At 57.8% G+C, this 23238-nt stretch overlaps 5 protein-coding genes across 8 annotated transcripts; 1 reads left to right on the top strand and 4 right to left on the bottom strand.

Annotated features, from left to right (window-relative positions):
- Window positions 1-42: 42 nt before the first annotated feature.
- AGPAT1 (1-acylglycerol-3-phosphate O-acyltransferase 1) lies at window positions 43-9283 on the bottom strand. 2 transcript variants are annotated; one of them, XM_089334217.1, is made up of 7 exons: window positions 9103-9283; window positions 2990-3198; window positions 2636-2769; window positions 2192-2367; window positions 1959-2054; window positions 1767-1839; window positions 43-1261 (listed from the first exon to the last, which is right to left on the bottom strand). In XM_089334217.1, exons 2-7 carry the CDS (start codon window positions 3187-3189, stop codon window positions 1077-1079), a joined length of 864 nt encoding a protein of 287 aa, XP_089190343.1. In that variant the 5' UTR covers window positions 3190-3198; window positions 9103-9283; the 3' UTR covers window positions 43-1076. The 2 variants fall into 2 exon arrangements, with proteins under 2 accessions (XP_089190343.1, XP_089190342.1); XM_089334216.1 differs by lacking the exon at window positions 9103-9283 and adding an exon at window positions 7568-7880.
- Window positions 9284-10009: 726 nt separating this feature from the next.
- On the top strand, window positions 10010-12228 carry RNF5 (ring finger protein 5). 2 transcript variants are annotated; one of them, XM_089334219.1, is made up of 6 exons: window positions 10010-10206; window positions 11042-11060; window positions 11152-11264; window positions 11352-11406; window positions 11485-11602; window positions 11680-12228. In XM_089334219.1, the coding sequence occupies exons 1-6, from the start codon at window positions 10067-10069 to the stop codon at window positions 11775-11777; spliced, it is 543 nt and encodes a 180-aa protein (XP_089190345.1). In that variant the 5' UTR covers window positions 10010-10066; the 3' UTR covers window positions 11778-12228. The 2 variants fall into 2 exon arrangements, with proteins under 2 accessions (XP_089190345.1, XP_089190347.1); XM_089334221.1 differs by lacking the exon at window positions 10010-10206 and adding an exon at window positions 10832-10950.
- A 159-nt stretch (window positions 12229-12387) lies between these two features.
- AGER (advanced glycosylation end-product specific receptor) lies at window positions 12388-15372 on the bottom strand. 2 transcript variants are annotated; one of them, XM_089334192.1, is made up of 11 exons: window positions 15216-15372; window positions 14911-15017; window positions 14603-14795; window positions 14370-14434; window positions 14143-14230; window positions 13871-14053; window positions 13632-13759; window positions 13309-13447; window positions 13006-13032; window positions 12756-12882; window positions 12388-12632 (listed from the first exon to the last, which is right to left on the bottom strand). In XM_089334192.1, exons 1-11 carry the CDS (start codon window positions 15265-15267, stop codon window positions 12536-12538), a joined length of 1206 nt encoding a protein of 401 aa, XP_089190318.1. In that variant the 5' UTR covers window positions 15268-15372; the 3' UTR covers window positions 12388-12535. The 2 variants fall into 2 exon arrangements, with proteins under 2 accessions (XP_089190318.1, XP_089190319.1); XM_089334193.1 differs by lacking the exon at window positions 13006-13032.
- Window positions 15373-15779: 407 nt separating this feature from the next.
- On the bottom strand, window positions 15780-20962 carry PBX2 (PBX homeobox 2). The gene is made up of 9 exons (XM_089334191.1): window positions 20454-20962; window positions 19537-19610; window positions 19067-19314; window positions 18799-18989; window positions 18504-18639; window positions 18238-18391; window positions 17787-17875; window positions 17584-17670; window positions 15780-17452 (listed from the first exon to the last, which is right to left on the bottom strand). The coding sequence occupies exons 1-9, from the start codon at window positions 20672-20674 to the stop codon at window positions 17360-17362; spliced, it is 1293 nt and encodes a 430-aa protein (XP_089190317.1). The 5' UTR covers window positions 20675-20962; the 3' UTR covers window positions 15780-17359.
- Window positions 20963-21495: 533 nt separating this feature from the next.
- GPSM3 (G protein signaling modulator 3) lies at window positions 21496-23185 on the bottom strand. Its single transcript, XM_089334218.1, has 4 exons — window positions 23102-23185; window positions 22797-22899; window positions 22386-22585; window positions 21496-22208 (listed from the first exon to the last, which is right to left on the bottom strand). The coding sequence occupies exons 1-4, from the start codon at window positions 23141-23143 to the stop codon at window positions 22071-22073; spliced, it is 483 nt and encodes a 160-aa protein (XP_089190344.1). The 5' UTR covers window positions 23144-23185; the 3' UTR covers window positions 21496-22070.
- Between the last annotated feature and the right edge of the window lie 53 nt (window positions 23186-23238).

The following is a 23238-nucleotide window of genomic DNA, read 5'->3' as shown; positions in this document are numbered from 1 at the left end:
ACTGCTTGTTCAACTCCTTAACAAACACAAGAAAATGCCCGATCTCTTTCTCTCTCTCTTTATTCTCAGTTTCTTGCTGTTACCCAGATAATGAATAAAAACCAACCACAAAAAACTGGGTCCCAACCTCTCGTTTTGCTCCCAGCCCACCTCCCCCATGGTGGGAACATGGAGTGGGAGGCCAGGCGAGCCCGATGCCACTGGGAGGAAATGAAAACTGGCTCCGAGAGGGGGAAACCTCAAAAGAAATAAATTAAAGCCCTCCTACCCCTCCAGCCAGGGTTCAGTTCCTTCGCCCAACTCCCCAGGAGCAGGCGTGCAGCCCCTGATGGCTGCCTCTTCCTGCTTGTGTCTGGTTAGAATGGCACAGGGGGCCGGGACCACTGAAGAACTGTACCGTGGGGACGGGGGGGAGCAGAAATGTGGAGATCAAACTGGCATTTGGGAGTGTGCTCAACCCTGGGCTTCTGGCAAGGGCAGGGATGAGGCCTCTGAGTTAGAAGAGTCCAACCCCCTACTGGCAGGAGGCTCCACCAGGAGGGAGGGTGCAGGTGCTGAGGAGTTCCCAGGAGGAGTCTGGGAGAAGTGTTCCAGGTATCGGCTTCTAGACACAAGGTGAGGAGTCCTCCTCACATGGATGAGTCCACTGAATCCACGGACTTAGGGGCGGGGCGGGAGGTGACTTGTTCCACAGAATGGATGAGTCCACTGGCCAGTGTGCCGTGGAGAGGGAGAGAGGACCACAAAGGAAGACAGTCCACTGGGCTGGGCTGGCCTGGAATGTTCCCACCCCTGTGTAGGCTGAGCCACTTGAGATGAGGGGGAGGTGACAGTCCCACAGACAAGATGGCGGGAAGTGGAAGCTGGAGTGGAGACTGCCCGGAGGCAGGAGAGTCCATGGGTGGGCAGGGAGGAGGCAGGGAGTGGCCTTGGATCCACGTTCACTTCAGAAGTTGAAGATTCCAAAGAGGAGAATACGTGGGGAGAGGGGAAACAAGAAAGAGGGCTGGGCCCAGCTTCAGGGCCGGCTGGGCTGGCAGGTGTGGGGAGGAAGGCGGGGTAAACGGGAGGGGAGCTCAGAGCCGGGCCTCGCTCACGTCCCCGGGCTTCTTCAGATAGTCACCCCCACCCCGGCCATCCGTGGAGATTTCCCGGAAAACGGTGAGCATGGAGTGCCGGACTCTGTCAGCCAGAGCTGGGACGTCATCTGGTGTCAGCCCTTCTGTGGGGACTGGGGGCAGCACACGCACCTGACATCGCCCTGCAGGGTGGGGAGCACCATCATGGCCCGTCCACCCATGTCTCTGGCCACAGGGGGGCTACCTTCCAAGCAGTCCTGCTCCTCCCCCTCTCCTCAACCTTTGGTGTTCTTCCCCAGCGCTGGTCACCAACCCCCACCCCCACCCCACCCCCGCTCCGTCCCCATGCCTTTGTCAGACACCTTCTCTGGACCCGTCCAGCCCCCACTGTCTGGGTCCAAGCATTTGTCATGGGCATCATTCATTTCAACTTTGCACACATGGGCCCTGTCTTTCCTGCTGGATAGTACCAGCCCCTCTTGAAGGGAGCAGGTGCTACCCTACCCGCCATGTAGCAGAGCGCAGTGGGGGCTTAATAAACACTTCCTGGCTGACATGGGGTCCGATGTCAGACCCTGGGGACGTCTCAAGCCTCTGACACTCAGTGACATGACCCCTCCCCCCCCACAGGGTGTCTCCCCCTGGGCCTTCTGGCCACACCCCACCCGGGATGTGCTGAGTCCTCACCGGATGTGAAGCGGCGCTCCTTCTTGCAGTAGAAGTCTTGATAGGAGGACATGACTATGGGGACAATGGGAACCTGGGAGGGGTAAAGCAGGATGAGTCTGTGGCCCCCTTCGGACACCCGCGAGCCTGTCCCAGAAAGGAAGGAGTGCTGGGGACTGGGGGCGGAGTGGCAGCAGGGGGAACGGTCATCACCTGGGCCTGCACTGCAAGATGGAAGGCGCCACGTTTGAAGGGCAGCATGGACCCATTGTGATTTCTTGTTCCCTCGGGAAAAACCCAGACCCTCACCTGGGGGAAAAGAGAGGTAAGGAAAACACACAGGCAGAGAGGTCATTGTGGGCCCTTGGCCCTGCATATCAGCTTATTTACAACTGTTCCCATCCCTCTCCCTCCTCCCAAATTCCTGTTTCCCCAGGATGACTCACGTCCTGGGTGAGCAGGGTCTGGGCGACCTCAGACATGACACTGATGGCATCCCCTGTGCGCTTCCGGTCAATGAAGATGACTCCTGCTAGCCAGCAGGCCAGCCCAGCAGAGCCGGCCCACAGTAGCTCACGCTTGGCAATGGGCACGCAGCGGCCAGGCAGTACCTCCATCATCCCTTGGGTGGGGGTGGGGGGCGGGGTGAGGATCAGGGTGCAGGCAGTGTCGCAGTGCACAGCCCACCCAGGTCCTCACCCACGCTAAAGGCGGGGGAGGCTTGGTGGTGGGAGCCCCGAGTGAGGGGAAGGGCGACTAAAGGCCCATGTACCCTTCTTAGAAGGGGAAAGAAGGCTGAGGAGGGAGTGAGGGGGAAGTTGAGGACATTCTGGGGGTGGCTCCAGGAGGGGAACATGGCTGGGGGAGTGTGCCCTGTGGTGGGGTCTCACCAAGCAGGTCGAGGGAGCTCTGGTGGTTAGAGACGACAACGTAGGGCTGCGAGGGAGGGAAGTGGTGAGCCCCTCGCACCTCCACTCGGATCCCATACAGGTATTTGACGTGGAGCAGCATTAGACGCAAGATCCTGTGGGGTCACGGCAAGGGGTCCCAGTGGGATCCATGGATGTCCACCTGCACGCCTCAGCTCCCCCCACCGTCCTGCCTTTTGGTCCTCTTTGCAGCCCTCTCCCCCTTCCTTGTCCTTGGCCTCTCCTGGTCTCATGCCCGCCCCCAACTCCTCGCGACGTCACCACTCACTTCGCACACTTAGGTCCCCCTGTCACCCACCACCCCGTGCCCCTCACTTCATGTTCTCGACGTTGCGTCCCCGCACGGCACACACAGGGATGGCAAGCACGGCCAGGAAGAGGATCCAGCCGTTGTAGAAGGCCATCTTGAAGAAGTACTTGGCACTGGGGCTGCAGAACCACAGGGTGGGCAGCAGGATGAGCAGCAGCAGGAAGAGCAACAGCAGCACCGTCCATGCCCCTGGCCACAGCTCCATTCTGGCCACCTGCGGCGGATGCAGTGAGGGGCAGTTAGCTTGGTTTCTGCAGGGGAGCAGGAGGGGCAACGCACAGAAACAGGCCTGGGGCTGTGCTCAGCAAAGATACAGACTGGGGCCAGTGCTCCCAATGAAGCTTTCCCAGGAAGCTTCTCGAGGACGGGCGGTGGGAATGTGGAGCCTGGAACAGCTCTCCACGCCTCTCCCTAAGGCTCCAGACATACACCTGGACTTCAAAAAGCTCACGGAGAGCACGCATTATGAAAAAAAGGACACATGGATTTCAAAATGGTTTTGCACCTGAATAAACTTATCTTCTAACTCCATTTTTCCTCAGAGTTTTCAAAGCACACTTGTAGGTTGACAGATAAGGGACAGGAGACATGGATATCCACAACTCACAGATGTGTGATCATAAAATGACAACCATGACAGCTAACACTTGCTGCTGGTAAGGGTGTCACAGTAGTCTCTCTCGTGCTGTCCAACACAGCAGACACAACCACATGTAGCTGCTGAGTACTTGAGATGTGGCTAGCCTGAACAGAGATGTGCTGGAAACGTAAAACAGACATCAGGCTTTAAAGCCTGTATGTGAAAAATAGAACGTAAAACAGCCCATTGATCTTTTAGATTGATTTCCTTTGGTATGTGGGGTTCAATAAAAATATAATACTAAAATTAGTTTTACTGTTTCTTTTTTTAAGATTTTATTTCTTTATTTGAGAGGTGGAGTTACAGACAGGCAGAGGGAGAGACAGACAGAAAGGTCTTCCATCCTCTGGTTCACTCCCCAAATGGCTGCAACGGCCAGAGCTGGGGCTGATCTGAAGCCAGGATTTTCCTCCGGGTCTCCCACATGGGTGCAGCAGCCCAAGCACTCAGGCCATCCTCTACTGCTTTCCCAGGCATGTTAGCAGGGAGCAGGATCAGAAGTGGAGCAGCTGGGACTCGAACTGGAGCCACAAGCGAAGGCTTAGCCTACTATACCACAGCACTGGCCCTTCTTTTCACCTTTTCTAATTTGACTACCAGAAAATTAAAAACATATGGGAGGGGCCAGTGCTGGTACAGCGGGTTAAGTTGCCACTTGCAATGCCAGCACTCTATCAGAGCACTGGTTGAGTAACGGCTGCTCCCTTCCCATCCAGAATCCTGCTAGTGTGCCTGGGAAGGCAGCGGACTGATGGCCCACGTGCTTAGACCCTTCCTCCAATGTGGAGACCTGGATGGAGTTCCTGGCTCCTGGCTTCAGCCTGGCCCACACCTGGCTGTTGTGGCCATTTAGGAAGTGAGCCAACAGATGGAAGACCTCTCTGTCTCTCTCTCTGTAACTCTACCTCTCCAATAAATAAATACAACCTTAAAAAAAAAAAGACACGTTTATTATGGTACAAAAAAGTTTCATAACACACATTTCTGTGAACTCTTTGAAGGTACCCTCATATTATTTACATTTTTATAGGAAAAAGGCCCAGAGAGGTTAAATGACTTAGCTGAGGTCATATCTCATAAATTGCAGTTTCTAGATTAAACCTAAGCAGCCTGTGCTCCTATGTATACACAATACACAGCAGATACAGTGAAAATGACAAAACACCAACAGACTTAGCAGATCGAAAGCGGTAAGAAAGGTGCATACAGATACACAGAGTCATATAACTGACAAGACACACACACACACAATTACCATCACATCCAGTGACAGTTAAAGGAACATAAACGCATACCTATAAAAAACTCTCTCTCCACCCAGGTGGCCTCCCCCATTCCCCAGTAAACCCAAGGACATACCTGAAGTAGCTACATTCACCGCTCCTGCCTCCACAGATAGGCAAGGCAAACAAATCCTACCACACCCTTCCAGCGACAGGCAGGCAATGTGGACAGGCAGTCCCAGCGTGAGGTGTCATCAGGTGAAGAAAGGAGGGCAGAGTGAAAGAGACGTTCACGCCACCTTCGCTGGGCGACGAGAGGCTCAAGAGGAAGAGGTGCAGGCATGAAGAACCTGCCTTCTATGCTCTTCCTCCTTCCTCCATTCTGCCCCAAGGCTGGGGGCAGGGTTATAATTCACAAAAAGGGTGTTCAGGCAAATATCGGTTACTGCTCTCAGGGCTACCACAGCAGGAAGGGCTGTGCTCAAAGGCAAGCCTACTGCCAGGGATGAAGGTAACAGGCAACAGAGGAAGCAGAAGACCCAGCCGGCTCGAAAGCGCCCGCTCCCCCTGCCAGTCCAGGCCTGCATTGTTTCTCTCCTGGACTATTTGCAGCAGCCTCCTAACTTCCTCTCCAATCCATCTCCCACATGGCAACCAGAGATTTTTTTATAACATGAATCTAAGCACTTCCCCGTCTTCTTCACAGGTTGACTTCTGCTCACATCTTCGACCACATTCCAACAAAAACACTTTTTCCTCCAAACCGGTTCCTTCAGTTCCTTGGACACATTGTGATCCTTCCTGCTTCTGGGCCTTGGACATGCCCTTCTACCCCTTCTCCTGCCTCGCACGGCTTGGTGTCACCTTTTGGAAGTCACCTTTCTGGACCTCTCTCTGAGACATTTTTCCTGATCCTTAGTTCTCAAGGTATAGAAATGCCAATTCTTGGGCCTCATCCTGGATCTACTCAACCAGAAATTCTGGGCACTGGGCCCACCAACCTGTATCTCAGCAGGTCCTCAGGTGAGCTGATGTGTACCGGAGTTTGAGAACCACCGATCTTAACACCACAATGAGTAACTGCTCACCAGCCCGTTCCTTTCCCCTCTAGGCTGTAAGCAGATTGTGGACAGGGATTCCGTTCATCCCCAGGTCTACAAGAACCACTTGCTGTGCAGATGATAATGATGTCTACACACCCACACAGCTACAATTAACGACAGAGATGCTGGTTCCTGATCACCGGAGCTACCCTCTCTAGGAATATTAACTACGAAATGAAAGGTCACTGGGAAGGTAATGGATGTGCTAATACCTAGCAGTAACCTGCTCTGAATCCACATATACAATACAGAGCTGTAAGCGAAGACAGCATGACAATCGGGAAGATGTCATCTCCCACACAAGAGAAACATACCACAGGATCAACACATCCACATGTCACAGGGGAAAGATGCTGGTGTTGTCAAATGGGTGCCAACAGTTCAAGAGAGGACACGCAAAGCCCAGAAATAAACACAGACGACAGAGGTTCACAGCAGGGTTAACCCACAACACCCATCAAGCCCCCCAGACACAGACTGTACAGAGAGCTAGTGTGTGTTGTGCGGGGAGACACAGGCCCAGAGAGATCAGCAGGGTCAGGCCCACAGGGATGTTGTCTGCGGACTTGGAGACCCGGTTACCGCCCTCTCTAACAGTTGACATTAAGTGACTCTCTCCAGAGCAGAAATGTCTAAGGACTTATAAAGACAATGGAGCGCCAAATGGGTGAATGAACAGACGGCTCTCAGAAGAGACAAGAGATTAATGAAAACGAATAGTATGTGTGAGCAGAGGCCCATACATCATGGGTAGTTCACGCAACGGGGAGTGCACGTATGTGGCGAGCTCCTTAACCGAGAAAACACATGCAGCAAACAGGCTGATCCGATCACAACATGAAGAGTGTGCACTGTGTGGCTAAGCCACGGGATCCCACACATGACGACGCCTGCACAAGGTGAGATGTGAGCCAAAATAAGGTAAATAAATGGTACACGCCACAACAAACATGCAGAAATGTAACATGTGCAAGGAACATAAGACCATGTAGTAAGTGCAATACAGCAAAACTCACACACATGCAGTACTTGGGCATGTCAAAAATGGAGGTGAGACAGGAACACACAAGAAAGGAGAAGGGGCAGTTCTGACAGAGAACTCACCCCTTGTCCACAGCCTATGGACAGCACAGGGGCGCCCCGGCTGCACACAAGAGAGTAAACATGTCACAGGCACAGAGGCTCAAGGTAGAAAACATGGCCCCCACAAGGCATGTGCGTGTCAGCAAGGGTCCAGCCCCCTGTGGAAGGCCACTGACAAGTACGAGGTCCTGGGCCTCCGTGCCAACGGAGGCGCCTGAGGGCATTCCTTGGAGGCCAATTCTGCTGGCCTTCTTCCCGTCCCACCCCCCACCCCCAAGAGTCATGTGGGACCGAGAGGCAGGAAAAGAGCAGGGGTATGTGTAGGGAATTCCCTGTCCACACCCCCCAGGCCCAAATTCACCGGGCTTCCACGTCTCCTCCCTCCCGTGGCACTTCCATCCTGCCTCCCTCTCAGGCCCCCTTCTTCCCCCCAGCGACCATCTGAACAGTCGGCCCTCCCAGACCCCATCTTTCCCCCATCCCCGGCTCCTTCGGCACCCCTCCCCCCTCCTCCCAACCCTTTCCCGCCCACACCTCAGTGGGGTGGGGGGCCTGGGGGGCCGGCCCCCTCCCCAGCCAGGCTGCGGCAGCGGTGGTGGCGGCTGTGTCTCTGTCGGTGCCAAGGGGGCGACGGGACCTGGGGGTGTCCTAGCCTCGGCCGATGGAGGGGAGGTGGGCGTGGGAGGCTGGGCCCATAGCGGCAGGAATGGTGGGGGGTTGTCCCCCCAGCACCCTCCCTCCCTCCCTTCGTGCTGTCTCTCTGAGGGCTGGGGCTGCTGCTGCCGCTAGCCTCCCCCCTACCCCTCCCCAATGCTCGCTGGTTTCCGGGGCTGGCCAGGAAGTGGGGGGCGGTGATGGGCGGCCGGGCTTGCCAATAGCCTCCCAGAGACCCTGGCGTCTCCTCCCCACAGTCCTCTCGCTGGCTCCGCCCCGGGGGAGCTCAGCTGCTTCCACCGCTCGGCTCTGCCTGCCGGTCTTCGGTTCCAGCTGCAGCTCTTTTGCCCTCAACCCCCTTTCAGCGCACAGAGCTCTGGCCTGGCGCTGTCCCTTCCTCAGTACGTTCCTTCTCAGTCTCCGCCGCTTTTCCCCTTACGGCCACTTTTACTTCGTCTCCAGTATCTACTGCTTGTTCCCTCCAATTCTTCCCCCAAACTTTCCTGTCCCCGATTCAATTCCAAACATTTATCATCAAGCACCGAGTTCACCTCTTCGCTTCTCCCCTGGGCTCCAGTCCGACTTCTTTGCCCTTCGTCCCGCTCCTCCACCCACCCTCTCTGACCTGGTACATTTCTCTCCATGCTCTTTTTCACCTCTTTCCCAATTCCTTCCTGTCGGTCTCCTCACCCACCCAAGCTGAGACGACCCCTCCCCCCAACAGAATCTGGATGCGTCTTTTCTCTCAATGCTAATTCAGAATAAGCGTTGTTTCCTAGAAAACAACGAGGAAGAAGGCTGACTCCTAGGGACGAGTATGCATTCTTAACTTTAGAGCCGTGTATCCGGCTTCCCAGTCCTGCACGCCGCGTCCGCATACTTCCTTTTATCCCTTGATCGGGATCGGTCCGCCACTCCTCCCTGCGTGGTCCCCACCTCCCTCCAGTATCTCCTTCACGCCTCCCTGTCCTCTACACAACTCCCGACGGCTCATCTTTCCTTAACCTTGAGCCACGCGGGAGCTTTCGTCAGGATGCCGGTGCACAGCGGGCCTTTACGCCCTGAGCCACACCTCTGCCTTGCCCGAGTTTACACGCCCTGGGGAAGAGGATACACTGAGCACTGTGGGAAGGCTTGTTACCCAATGCTGTCCCCGGGCCACAGTAAGGGTTACTGAACTCCCAAGGCTCCAGCCCAGGAAAAGACCCCTGAGCCGGGCAAATCACGAGGTGAGGGGGAGGGCCGCCTGGAAGGGGGCGAGCTTTGCCCCTCCCGCATCTCCTCGCAGAGGCGTGGAGCCAGGCCTCTTATGCTTCTGAGGCTTAAAGGAGAGCCGAAGTCGATTCTGTTCCACTTCGTGTCACATTATTAAAAAAAGAGGTGGGCCTTTAACTCAGGTCTGCTCTGTAAATCACCTAGAGGGGCGGGCTGAGTCGTCCTGCCGAGGGAGTTGGGTTAACACCAGCACCGCAGACCGACATTCGCACCATCCAAACGTCGGGCTAACCCCAGTTCTGCTCCCTTCACTAAAAGGTGCTGGAGAACCCAAGTTCTGCGCCCTACGTCACCCAAGCAGGCCGGAGCCATTTTGAACCCTGCGACCCTAGTGTTTGCCGTCTTTTCCGAGCTCTCCGCTGGCGTTGCCGATCTCGGCCAATCAGGGGCGAAGGAATCTGCCCAATCAGCCGAAAGAGACCACTATCGAAGGACCCGGATGAAGCCAAGCCGAGGCCTTTGAACTGCAAGCCCCGCCAATTGTAGCGCAGTCACCATAGCGACAAGGTTGGAGTGAAGGGGTGGGACCAGGGAGGCTCAACTCTCACAGGATTGGCCAAACTGGCCAGCCTCGTGCTGCGCAGACGCATTTTGCCTCGCCACCATTTTCCGTCGAGTTCCGGCCAATCGTTTGCTTCGGAGCCATACGCTCCAAAGTCCAATAGGAATCCGCACATTCTCTGAAAGAGGAAGTGAAGGAAAGATAGCGGCTTATAGTGGGCGAGTTCTATGTAGTCCTGAGCCAATCGCTTCTGACCTTTGGTTATGATTGGCAGCTATTCAGACGAATAAAGTTCCCCCTAGCCGGGCGACCTGACCGGAGTTCTTACCAATTCCTTTGCATTGCACACTGACTGTAACTGTATCAGCCAATAGTCATTGTGCGAGGGCAGGACCGAGCAAGCCTTTCTTCCGCCCCCACCATTTGGGCCAATCTTTTCTTTTGAGCCCTGTGTGATTGACAGGCATTCACACCAATAGGAATTTCAAAACCTTGAAGTCCGCCCAACGATCGTGGGCAGGAGGCGGTTCCTCGTGTGTTGGGGCGTGTGTCTGTGTGTTTGGGGGATCTGAGGGGTACGCTGGGGCGACACCGGACGGGCCATGGCAGCCGCCGAGGAGGAGGACGGGGGCCCCGAAGGGCCAAACCGCGAGGGGGGCGGGGCGGGCGCGACCTTCGAATGTAATATATGTTTGGAGACTGCTCGGGAAGCTGTGGTCAGTGTGTGTGGCCACCTGTACTGGTGAGCATCGGGAAGGCTGGGAGCGGGGAGTAACTGGAGGGCATATTCCCATCGGTGAGGCCCGAAGAGGGGACGTCAGTCTTTCTGGTGTGTGTGTGGGGGGAGGGGATCACGTCTGAACGGAGGCGATCTGTGGACAGGAGGGTCTTGGGGGCCTGGGGAGTGTGGTGTGTTAAGAGCAGGTGGTGCGGGGAGTGCGGGCCACTGCACATCTGTGCAGGTGAGACCCGAGCTGCCCCTGCCCCAGAGAAGTGAGGGTTCATAGCAGTACAGGTGGAAGCGGATGAGACACAAAGGCTAAGGGGGGCGTGTGTCAGTTGAGTAGGGGAGAAGGGACTAGGCGATCGCATTCAGGTGACATCTAGGGGAGGGCACTGTGCAGGAGCAGGCTTGAGAGGTTAAAGGGCCCTGTAAATAGACTTTAATGACTGAGAGATAAGGGAGTAATGGAGGAATGTACTAGTACATGGGGTTTGGTTTGGAGCGAGGGGGTTGTGATTGATAGAGGAAACCTGGTAATAGGAGCGGAAGAGAATTGGAAATCAAACTGAAAGGCAGAGAAAGGAGGGAGAGAGAGAGAGAGAAAGAAAAAGAGAGGGAGGGAGAGAGAATGTGTTGGGGGAAGAAGAGAGGAGAGAGTTGAGGATAAATGGAGCTTCAGGTGTTGGAAGATCAGAAAGTCAGCTGGCACGGTAGAGGTTGTAGAAACTATGAAAAGAAATGGCAAGCGAAAAAACAAAGAGGGTAGGTGGAGTTGTGAGGCCTGGGGCCTGTGTCTTTTTCTGTGGCTAGTTTAAACTTTTTTTTTTTCTCTCTCTCTCTCTTCTCCATGCAGTTGGCCCTGTCTTCATCAGGTGTGTACTCAGAGATGTAGAGGGAAGTGGGAGGTCGGAGGAGCTGCAAGGCCCTCCTGGGTACTGGAACCACTTCATTTTTTTCCCCCAGTGGCTGGAGACCCGGCCGGAGCGGCAGGAGTGCCCTGTGTGTAAGGCCGGGATCAGCAGAGAGACCGTTGTCCCACTGTATGGGCGAGGAAGCCAGAAGCCCCAGGATCCCAGGTGAGAGACTGGAGGTGGGCAGGGACTTCTGCCCGGGAAAGAGGAGAGGAGCGATTTCCTGCTGACCATCTCCCCGGTCTTCCTCAGATTGAAAACTCCGCCTCGCCCCCAGGGCCAGCGACCGGCTCCGGAGAGCAGAGGGGTGAGTGGCCTTGTCCAGCTGTGCCCCTGCCTTGCCGGGAACTTGCCCCTTCCCCTCTGACTCTCCCCGCCTCCCTAGGGATTCCAGCCATTTGGCGACACCGGGGGCTTCCACTTCTCGTTCGGCGTTGGTGCTTTTCCCTTCGGCTTTTTCACCACCGTCTTCAACACCCATGAGCCTTCCCGCCGGGGTGCAGGTAAGAGCCTTGCCTTAGCCCCTGCCAGGGAGCCCCTCCGTCTGCGCAGGCCACCTCAGCCTCCCTCTCTCCCACAGGTGTGGATCTGGGACAGGGGCACCCGGCCTCCAGCTGGCAGGATTCCCTCTTCCTGTTTCTCGCCATCTTCTTCTTTTTCTGGTTGCTCAGTATTTGAGCTATGCCTCCTTCCTGCCCACCTCCAGCCAGAGGAGAATCAGTATTGGGGGTCCTTGCTGACCCTCCCTTACTCCTGGACTCCCCCCCACCCCATGACCCCGCTGTTTCTGTTGCTAAGGGCAGCCCTGGTCGGGGGCGGGGTGTGTTGTGTGCGTGGGAGGGGAAAGCCTGCCGCTCTGAACTGCTCGCTCAGTGGCACGGGGACTCGTGGCCCTGGGGCAGGAGGACGGGCTGAAGAGGACGTTTCTCCTCCGGATCCTCTGATTTCCCCCAGGTTTCTTGATTGGATGTTGAAAGGTGGGCAAGGCTCCCTGGCGTCTCCCCCACTCTCCCTGTGGGTTTAATTTAATTGTCCCCCCCCCCACACTGTCTAATATGGGTTCTGACATAAGTGCTTCCTCCCCTCACTACCTCCTTTAATACACGTTCAATAAAAAAGGTGAAATATATTGATGGGGGACTCTCCCAAGTCTGTCCCTCCTTCCTTCCTCTCCCCAGCTTGCGCAGGTGTCTGGTGTGGAATGCAGAAGTGTGGGCGGGCGCCCCTTTCCCTCAGGGTGCAGGGGTGAACCCTCCCGCTCACACACACACACACACACAGACGCATGTGGGCAACATGTGTCAGCCGTTTACTCGTCCTGTTGATGGGGGGCTCTGGTTGTGGAAGATGAGTTGGTGAGGTGGTGGGAAGGGTTGTTCTGGGGAGAACAGGTCTGGGGCCAGGGATCTGAGGGGTGGGGTCAGCCCATGGGCCCCTCAGGGCTCTCCTGTACCGCTCTCCATCGCCTCCCGAGCCTCCGACTGATGCAGTTCTGTGCGTTCCTCCTCGTCCTCCTGGTTTTCAGGGACTTTCCTGAGGAAGAGGATTGGGGAGAATTCTGCATGTGGTTCTGGACCCTCCCCCATTTCCCCTCTCACACCCCTCACTTGCTGCCTGGAAGCCCCCAGCCTGAGGGGTCTGGCCTTCTCCACTAACCTCTGCTCTCCTTGGCGTTTCCGCCTTCGCCACAGGATGACTCCGACAAGCAGGGCAGCTGTTCCCAGGCCTCCCAGGATCCCCAGGGCCAGAGCTAGAGTCCCCAGGCCTGAGCCACCCTCAGAGCCTGTAGGGAGATGGAGGAAGTTAGGGCACAGCCCTTACTCCTCACTAGTCCCTTCTTGTCGGCCATCCCCCAGTCACAAGTGTTGGAGGCCACCTGCTTCTCTGACTTTATCCAACCCCTCACCTGCAGTCGGCCCATCCTCGCCTGTCTCTGGAAGACAAAGTTGGGATGAGTCAGAAGGGAAGACCTGAGATGGGGAGAGGGCTACCTGTTGGGAGTCCCAGCGGAGTCCTTCCCCTGGATTAGGAAGGGAAGGGCGAGGCTGCGCCAGAATTTGGGTGGGGCAGAGGAGGCCTGGGTGTGGGAGCACTGAGGGAGGGGTGGGGTGGCTCTTGGGGATAATGCCAGAATGGGGTAGGGAGCTGACACCTGCACTGTCCCTCACGCCAGCCCCCAGGGTCCCTGGGATTTGGGGTTGGGTCTCACCGACACTGATGCTGATGGGAAGGCTTTCCTGGGGCCCACGGTTGGGATGGGTGGCCACGCAGCTGTAAGTCCCCTCATCTTGAGGCCCCACCTCAGGGAGGAGCAGGACGGGGCTGGGGGGCAGGGGTAGGGACATACCCTAGTGGGAGAAGGGAAGTAGGAGACTATTACAACAAAGCTGCAGTCCACACACCCCATACACCCTTTTTGTCACCATGTCCTCAAATACCCTGTCTTCCTCCTTGCCTGCCTCTCCCTGTAGGAGCCCTGTACCCACCTCCCAGTTAGTCCTCTCCACCTCCCAGCCTCGCCAGGTCACTCACATCCTTCATCCAGTGGATTTGAGGAGGGGGCTGGGCAGGAGCTTCACAGGTCAGGGTCACAGTCTCACCAGGAGCTACTGCTCCACCTTCTGGCTCCACCAGCAAGCGAACCTCCAGGGGCCCAGGCTCTGGGGATGGGAAGGAGCACGAGGTTGAAGTTACTCCTGAGTGCTCCCAGCGGCCACGGACTTGCCCCCCCCGCCTCCCCCCGCAGGCCATACTTCCAGAAAAGTGCTCACCCCAGACACTGGGCTGGATGGGGGCTGTGTATGAGGCCCGGCGGCGGGGCAGGCCGGGGCTGAAGCTACAGGAGAAGGTGGGGGGAGGCCCTCCTCCCCCGGCTGGAGTCACCATCAGCTCTGACTGCAGGGTGAAGAGCCCCGTGTCAGGGTGCCTCCTGGTCTGCTCCTTCACAGACACTCCTGTGGTGCGGGGAGGACAAGCTAAGACATCCCAGGGCGGCTGTGAGAGTGAGGAAGAGGCAGGGAGGACCGGGCACCTCAGGACTTACCCTTCCCGTCAGGTACCAGGAGTTTCCCATCCATGTGCCAGCTGAGAGTCCCCAGAGGATATCCCCCATCAGACACACATGTCCCCACCTGGGAAAAGAGGGACGCCATCACCTTTGGAAATGAGATGCCGACCACACACACACACACACACACACACACACACACATGGCAGCCACCGTCCCCTCCCATTCACAGGACACTCTCTGTGTTGGTTTTCTTCTGCTACCTTACTGGGGATACCGGCCGTGAGTTCAGAGGCAGGATCCAGGATCTCTGGCTTCCCAGGAATCTCTAAGGGAAGGAAAAACCCCATCAGAGGCTGCAGCTCTGAAGGTTCTCACGCTCTGGGTGTGGGAATGGGGCAGCAGAAGTCAGAGATCCTCGGACTGCAGGGCCAAGGAGTCAAGAGCTGAGGTCGAAGGCTTTTTCTTAGATGAGAGAAGGCCCTGGAAATCTTACGGTAGACCCGGACTCGGTAATTGGACTTGGTCTCCTTTCCATTCCTGTTTGTTGTCCGGCACCGGAAAGTCCCCTCATCCTGGATCCCAACAGCCGGAAGGAGGAGGGAGCCATTGGGGAGGACACGGGCCACACTGTCCCATGAGCCTCCCTGGGGAGAAAGGACTTTCCAAGCTTCTGTCCTGCCTGTGTTCTGGAGACAGAGGAGAAAGGTAGAAACCTTGTGAGTCGCCTGGGCAAGGACTGATGAGGCAGGGTGGAGGGCCGTGGACCATGCTGGTCTCCCTGAAGTCAGGAGCCCTGCTTACCAGTTTCCATTCCAGCTGCTGGGGTGGCTTCTTGGGGGCCCCCTTACACTTCAGCACCAGCGGCTCCCCAATCCGGGCTGTGATGTTCTGACCACCTACTGCTGCCCCTGGGAGACATCATCGTGGGAGAAGGGTGGAGAGATGGGGGGGGGGAGGCTAATGCAATCAGGACAGAGCAGTTGTGGGAGCTTAAGCAGTGCCCAGGTACTAGGAGAGTTCTGGGAAGGTTGTGGCACACGGCTGGGGGGGTTGGGAGGGGAAGGCTTTCTGCAGGGAGGAGTGGTGGGACAGGGGGAGCGGCTCACCCCACAGACTGAAGACCAGCACCCAGGCTCCGGCCGCTGCCCCTGCTGCCATCCTGCTTCTTGCCCAGGCTCCTGGCTGTGTCTGCCCCTTTCACTGCTGTGGCCACCGCCCTAGGTGGGGCTTGCACCTTCTCCCCTGCCCCCATCTCCCCATCCTGTCCTGTCACAGGGAATGCTAGGAATTCATACCTCTTGGACAAGAGTCCTTCAGGTACTAGGGGAAACAATGGTCACCCCACCCCCAGGCACTGCCAGCCTCGGCACAGTTATTTCCCTGGGGGTGGGGCATGTACCTCCTAGGGTCTCCTCCTCTTAGATCCGCCCCCACCCCCCAATATTCCATCCACCTGCTGAAGGTGCCAACTAGAGCCCCATGGTGACTGGGCAAGGTTGCTAAGCAACAGGATGCAGGGCAGGCTGTCATCCCCAAGGGTGGGCAGGTGGCCTGCTAGTGAGGGCAAGGTTAGGGGACTGGGGAGAGATCTGTCTGGGGCTTGGTGAGAGAAAGATAGTTTTTTTTTTTCTGGGGTTTCTCATGTTTTTGGAAAAAAATTCTCAACTAAACCCAGGGAAAAAAGAAATTTCTTTATTTAAAATTGCGTGGCTTTTTTGTCTTTTTTTCTGTGAAACTACAAGTTTACAAGTGAGGAGAGAACTGCCCCCGGCCCGTGCTTCCCACCCCCACCCATCACACTCCCAGCCTGCCCCACAGTTCTGCCCAGTTCCTTGACGGGAGACGTTCCCGCTGACAGTTTTGTCAAATCCTGAGGATGTCTGAGGGGATCACGTGGTAGGGTTCAGGGCCAAGGACGGGACAGTGCTGATTCTACTTCCCCCCCATACCTGGCTTTTTGCAACCTCCCTCCTCTCCCCACCCCCTTGATTTTGGCATGAGAAACAAAAAAGATACATTTCTGGGGAAACTGAGGGAGATACACATATAAGCACCCCAACCCATATCTAACATATTTGGTAATAACCCCCTCCCAGATTCGTTCACCTCCAATTTGCAAATAGTTTTTTTTTTTAAATTAAAGATGCATCTAAGGGAAGGTGGCATCTTCAAATGCCTCAAAACCACTGAGTCCAGACCTGCCCAGGGGTTGTGGGAAGGAGGTAAGGAGGACAGCAGGGCCCACACCTCAGTGCCTCAAACCGGAAGCACCAGCGACCCGCTTGCACCAGCAGGCAGCACTGCGGTGCCCTGCAAAACTCCCTTCTGGATGGCCAGGCCTGGCACGGGGGGCCCTTTCACCAATTCTGCTTGTTCCCTTTTCTCTTACCAGAACCCCTTTGGCTGCTATCACCCCTAATATAGGAAAGTGAGAAATAAAATTAAAAAAAGGAATATATCTTTATATATATAAAAAACCTACTTCCCCAAACTAAATTAAAAATTAAGAACCAACAACACCAACAAACCAAAATATCAGAAACAAAAAAAAATTACAGATGGATCCCAGGGCTTCTTATTCTTTCCTTAAAAAAAAAAAAAAAAGTCCAACCCCAAAGCCCAGTCAAGAATTCCCTAAAGTAGCAGAAACTCCCTCCGAGGTAGATATCTGAGTCAGACACTCTTCCACCGAGCGATTCTATTGGTTTAAGATGAGCTGCGTATGAGGTAATAAAGCCGTCTGGAGGGGCAGGGTGGGGATGCACGGGGGGCGTGGCCCATGTCCTCTGTCCAGTCGTGTCCCCATTTTTGGCATCTCTGGTTGGGCAGGGCTGGCGTCTCCACAGATTCCAGAGCATATAAGTGGGGTGGGGAAAAAGGGAAAGTGGGGCGAGGGAGGTGTGGCTCAGAGAAACAGAATAGTTGAATGTGGGTGTATGAGAGAGAGAGAGAAAGGTGGGAGGAAGGAGAAAAAGGGGTCTGAAAAATAGGTTTCTGTGTATGAAAGAGGGAGAGAAAAAAAGAGAAGAGGAGAAATCGGGGAGACAGACCCCACTTTCCCATCAGGGGCCCCATTCTCCCTGCCTCGTGGTCAGCACCCCCAGCACTCAGTCTTGTTGGGAGGGGACAACCCCATCTGCCCTTCTCTGTCTTGTGCTTCTCCTGTGTTTGGGGTTTGTCCTCCGGATGCCCACGTCCTCTTCCCGAGTCGCCTGGTGACAGCCCCACCCCGTGACCCTGAGGGGCGAGATCAGTTGGAGGTGTCGGAGTGAACACTCCCTGGTCCCTCCGTTGGGGATGTCACTGAGGATGGGGTCACGGCCTCCTGCCAGCCGCCATTTGCCTGGAACAAGGGAGACAGTTGGAACGGGGTCACGGGATGCCCTGTGTGAGGACCACGCCTCTGGGGAAAAAGCCCTCCCTCTGGTGAGAGCTGCAGAGGTTGCGGGGTGGGGGGCTTCCAGACCCACTCACCCTCATTTCCCGAGGGCTGTACATCTGGCCTCCCCCGAGGTTATCCCCGTAGCCCCCAGGCCCCATCGAGTGTCGGAGTGATTCCACCTGCAGGTCGCAGAGGGAGAAAGGACAGTGAAAAGAGGCCAAAGTTCCATCTCCCAAATGGGGGGTGGGAGTGGCATTCAGGAAAGCCCTACTTGAGAGGAGACTGGCCACCTGACCTGGGAAGCAGAATAGGAATCTCCATTGAGCCCGGGCATCCCCAGAAACATGTCTCCGGATCCTGAGAGATTGAAGGAGCCGCCAGAACCTTGGGGGAGCAGAGAGAGAATCAGGGAGAGCAGAGTCCCTGACAGCAAGTGAACCACAACTTTGTTTCCAAAAAGCCCCCAAGGCGGCTCTCTGGGATGTGCCGCTGGACACAAATTACCCACAAAAGTATCAACACTCCCACCCAACAGGCTATTTCTGAGCCTCCCCTGGCCACCTACTGGAGTGGGCGGAAGTCATTTCCCTGGAGTGACCTCTGACCCCTGACATCCCAACCTCTTCTCAGCTTGCTCCCTCTCAAGCCCAAACGGTCCCCTCTGCCATGATCCTGCCCATGCAGGAAGTAGGAACAAAAGCAGGAAGTGTGCACAACAGCCAGCTGGGGTGACGGCGGGCTCCTACCTGCAGAGGAAGGGGGTGTCGGGGAGCTGGTGCGGCTATGGCCACCCTGGGTGACTGACACGGCGGTCTTGACAGCATATATGTTTGCCTCCTCTTGGAACTTCCCAATATTTTTCTTATAGCGAATCCGCTTGTTGCCAAACCAGTTGGAGACCTGCGTGGTGTTGCACAGAAACAGGGGATGAAGCAGAACCCCTCCCCATGTAGCCCCCCCACCAAATAGGCCCTCTTTGCTTGAAAACTCCTTTCCCCAAGCCCCAGAAAACCTGAGAGACGGTGATGCCGCACTTCTTGGCCAGCTCCTCCTTGGCCTCCTCGCTAGGGTATGGGTTGCTCAGGTGTGAGTAGAAGTACTCGTTGAGGACTTCAGTGGCCTGTTTGCTGAAGTTACGGCGTTTCCGTCTGCAGAAGCGGGAGAAAAATGGGGAGGAGGACACTGGCGTCTGGCAAGGCTGGCACACTGTGGAGCTCCAGGGACACGATGGCCCAGGCTGTCAGGGAGGGAGGGACGGAGCCTGGGGCTGGGGGGCTGGGGGGCTGGCCTGGCTCCCCGAGTCCCACCTGGCATCCAGGAAGCGGGAACGCAGGATCATGACGGCTTCACAGGTGCTCTGCTTAAGCTGCATCTGGATGGCGCTGAACTTGCGGTGGATGATGCTGACCATGCGCTCCATCTCCTTGGGTGCCACGGGCCGCGTGCGGCTCTGCTCCCGCAGCAGGTTCATGACATGGGTCGTGAACTCATTACATGCCTGTGGTGCGGAGGGCGGTGGGCTGCTGGGGAGGGGCCCTTCAGCCGAAGGATTCCCCCACCAGGGCCTCGCCTCACCTGCTCATACTTCTCCAGCTCTGAGTGGTAGATGTGGCGGATCTGGGCAAGTTTGCTGCGATAGTCCGAGTGTTCGATGGAGTTGTCAGGGGACACGCCGCCCCCAGAGGCCGCAGCGGCTGCAGCGGCTGCTGCTGAGCCCCCCCCTTTCTCGGGCCCAGCCACACCCTCTGCCAGAAGCATGTTGTCCAAGCGCATCAGCTGTGGGTCCACCGGCTCCTCCTCTTGGGAGCTTCGGATGCTGAGGCCTAGCATGCAGGTGAGTGGGCTTAGGGACCCAGGGACCTCACACCCAACACTCAGTCCTCCTGGCAGCTCCTGGAGACTTTAGTGCCTTCCCCGGAGCCTCTCAGCAACCTCCCCGACTCCCCACTTTCCTCAGGGTCCCACGCTGTCCAACTCTTTGTAGTGAGCAGGGTTCAGCAGGGTTCTGTCCCCAGAGGTGAAGAATCAGAGGGGGACTCACATACCGGTTTTCTCCTTGATTTCACACAGGACGCTAAAGAGAGCAGGTTTCATTCGGTGGCAGTTTAGGGCGTGTTTCCTTGGGAGGAGCAGGAGTGGGGAAAGAGAGGTGAGGTGCTAGAGAAACAGAGCTGGGGGGTCTTACTATGAGGGCGCAAGAGGGGACAAGGAGGCAGGCGGTAAATGCATGGAGGGAGGAAGCAGGGTTGGAGGTGGCTCTTGGGGAAAGATGAACTCCAGAGCCGGGGAAGCTACTCTGCTCCAAGATGCAGGCAGCAGGTGCCTGGCTGGGCTGAGGGCTTTGGGAGATGGTCTAGGAAAAGTATGGAGAAAGGTTTGGGGTGCTGCTGGGAGAAATGAACTGAATGTAGACTTCGGAGATGCAGGCTGGGGTAGATGGGGAAGAGTCCCAAGTTTGAGGTGGTTGAAAGGGGCAGAGCCAAGAGGGGCCGGTGGTGTGGTCAGTGCAGGGCAGAGGGGGTGGTGAGCAGGTGGGAGCTGATGCACCTGGTGTCTGGCTGAACTGGGGCTCCCTCAGGAGGGGTGTGGAGGGCCCCAGATCCAAAGGGAATGGGGGTGGGCTGGGAGGAGTTAGGGCAGAAGACTGCACAGCCCAAGAACAGTTTCTAGTCTGGGAATCTCAAGGGGGCTCCGGACGGAGGCTGTTCCACGCGCGGGTAGGGGTCACCAAAAGGTTAGGAGGGAACTTGGGGTTCCCTCTGTGAAGGTCTCAGGGTGCCGGGTGAAGGGAGGGCTGAGAGGGATCACTTTTCTAGGGGCTTCCAGGAATAAGGAGAGAAGAGAGCTGGAGGATCCTGGAGCCGGCCCTGCACTCGGGGGAGGGGGGCGCTCCCATAAGATTCAGAGCATGTGAACAGGGTTCTGGTGGGTCTGTGTGGGGTCACGGGGTGGGGGCACTCACTTGGCCTGGGCCTCGTCCAGGCTCTGGTCGGTGATGGTCATTATCTGCTGCAGAATGTCCCCGATGTCTTGCTTCCCTCGGCCTCCCGGGACCCCCCCGCTACCCCCACCGGGGTCTCCGCCACCGGGAGGCTCTCCAGGGCCCCCAGGCTCCCCACCCACCAATGCCAGGCCCCCGCGGCCCCCGCCTGGAGGGGGCGGCCCCAGCAGCCGCTCGTCCATAGCTGGGGGGGGGCCCTGAGGCCCCCTCCCTGCTCCGCCCCTCCCCCCGCCTGGTTACTTCCCCCCCAAACTCGCCGGGGCCGCTGCTCCCTCCGCCCCAACCCCCGCCCGTCTCCCCGGCTCCCAGCTCCCCGGGGGTTCACCCCGGCACTGAAGGGAGGCCTGGGGTACCGGCTGGGCCCCCACAGGAGACCCCGGCCCCCGGCGGCGGAGAAAATGGAGCCGGAGAGAGAGAGAGAGAGAGGAGGCCCAAGCGGGGGTGTGTGTGCGAGAGAGGGAGGAGGGAGGAGGGGGGAGGGAGGGAGGCTGGGGGAGGGGAGCCGGGGAGGAAGAGGAGGGGAGAAGAGAGGAGGAACAGGGAGGAGCTGGGGGCGGAGAGAGACGCACAGAAAACAGAGGAACCGAGACCGAGTGGAGGAGGGGAGGCGGCCGGCCCACCAGGCAAACGGGCCTGCGGGAAGGCCCGGGCGTGCACCTCCGCGGCCCCGGAGGGTTGTGCGGGGGCTGGGGGCCCGCCGCCTGGGCCCTGCGGCAGCGGCCGAGGGGACGTGGGCTCGGGCTGCTGCGCCGCCTGGGTTCACGGACCGCTCAGTTCATATTTCTTGTTCTAACGACTCCCCTCCCTGCTCTACTTAATTAAAGGCAGGGGAGGGGGTGGGGGAGATAATTAGGGAGGTCTCCAGCCGCTGCTTAATGAGCCAGTAATTAAGCAGCCAGGGAGGGGAGCTGGCCTTCGGCCAGACAGGGGAGAGAGGCCCGGCCTCTGGCCTCACCTTCCTACCCTCTACCCCCCCCCCCCCCCCCCAGACATCAGACTGGAGTCCAGAGGGGAATCACATTTATTCATAAAACCAAAACATCACACAGACTCAGAGCAGCGGTGGGGAGGGGGTGGGGCAGGGCTAAAGGGCCACCCACGGCCTCTAAGCCTCAGCCTTGGGCTTGGGGGTGGTGGACAGGTTTCAGTGTCTTCACCGCTACCCCCGTCCTCCCTTTCTCCTTGCCAGCTCAGAGGGTAGGGCTGGCTCTCAGGTCATAATCTTGGAAGATTTGCCTTTCTCTGGGAGGAGGAGGCCTGAGCCCTCAGGCCTGCACTGTGGCTGGTGGCTGGTGGCAGGGGACAAGGCAGGGCAGCCACTCCCAGCCGCTCTGTGAGATGGGCCGCTGGCCTCCTCCTTCTGTCAAGAGCTTGCTGAAGGCCCAGCCTACCTTGCCTGTTCCCCAGTTTTGAGGACTTTCACCCCCTCTGGTTCCCAGGGACGGTGAGGAGGGTGATGCATATTGAGGTTTCTGCTGGGGCTTCCAGTCTCTGGCACCTGTGCCAAGCAGGGTGGAGGGCAGGCTCGCCCAGATACGAGCCCCAGGAGTGAGCGCAGGCCGGTGAGAGGCTCAAGCCTCAGCAGGTGTGTGTGGGGGGCCGGGAACGTTGCTCCTCCATGCGGCCACCACCCTGAACTCTGAGCAGCAACTCCAGGAGCTCCTGTCCCCCAGGAGGGAGGGGAGGCTCTGACCGCTGGGCCTCCATCCGCTGGCACTGGAAGAGCCGGAGAGGGTGGGCATTGGTGGGGGTCTGAGGGGAGGGGGCCCTTGACAGGAGCTAGGGTTGAGGTAGGGGGCACAGAGGGAAACCTAGCGCCAGTGGGGCAGATGGCCAGGCAGAAAAGGAGGTAAGGCCCAGGAGGCCTGGCCCTTGCCTCCAGGGGGGTCTCACCTGGTGACTGAGGATGGTGCTATAGAGCTGTTCTCTGTCTTCCAGAGGCCGGGATGGGGGGGCCGCTAGCGCCGGGGGGTTCTGGGGAGCCCGGAAGGTGGCTCTCTGCTCCTCTAGGCGGCGGGACTGGGCCTCGGCCACCAGGTCCAGAAGGTGCTCGGTCTGCAGGGAGAGCAGGGAGGCCGAGCGCGGCCCCAGGGCTGGGGAGAGGAGGGAAGAGGGCTCAGAGACCCGGAGAGGCTGGCTGGCAGGCGGGAGTGGCGGGGGTGGGGTGGGGACTTGGGGTTAGAGCAGAGGGGATGTGCGGGGAGGCCGCCGGAGACGGAGACGCAGGAGGAGTGGGCCTTGGTACTGAGGCCCGGATGTCGGTGGGCATCGGGGTCCAGGTGGTCCCTGGGTGAGAGGGGGTACCTGTGTGGCGGGTCCCTGGAGGAGGAGGGGACGGAGGAGCAGATCGCCAAGGCCGTGGGGTGGAGTTCAGAGGGGGCCAGCTCTGTTCATCCTGAGCGGAGTCCTGATGCCAAGAGACGTCCGTTCCAGTCAAGCCGGGGCATCAGCCGAGGCCAGGGGCCCATTTTCTCTCTGTGCCTCTGTTCCTGCCCCATTTGCCCAGGCCTCAGCAAATCCCCTGTGCCTGGGTCTCTGCCCTAGGTCTTCTTACTTCCCTGCTCTGCCAGTGTCGGCCTCCCCGTCCGGTGGTCCGGTGCCCAGCTCACCTGCTCACCATCCTGTTCTTCCTGGGGTCTCTCCGCCTCCATGCCCTGGAGGGGAGAAACCTTTGGGGGAGGGGTGGCTGGGATTCGGCAGAGGGCAGGAACCTTGGGTTCCTGAGGGGAGTGGGGGCTGGAAGGGG

The sequence above is a fragment of the Oryctolagus cuniculus genome, chromosome 5 (assembly GCF_051225735.1).
Source record: "Oryctolagus cuniculus isolate XC-2025 breed Fujian yellow rabbit chromosome 5, ASM5122573v1, whole genome shotgun sequence".
Lineage (NCBI taxonomy): Eukaryota > Metazoa > Chordata > Mammalia > Lagomorpha > Leporidae > Oryctolagus > Oryctolagus cuniculus.
Note: the sequence above shows the minus strand (reverse complement) of the source record. Positions and strands in the feature narration are given on the sequence as shown.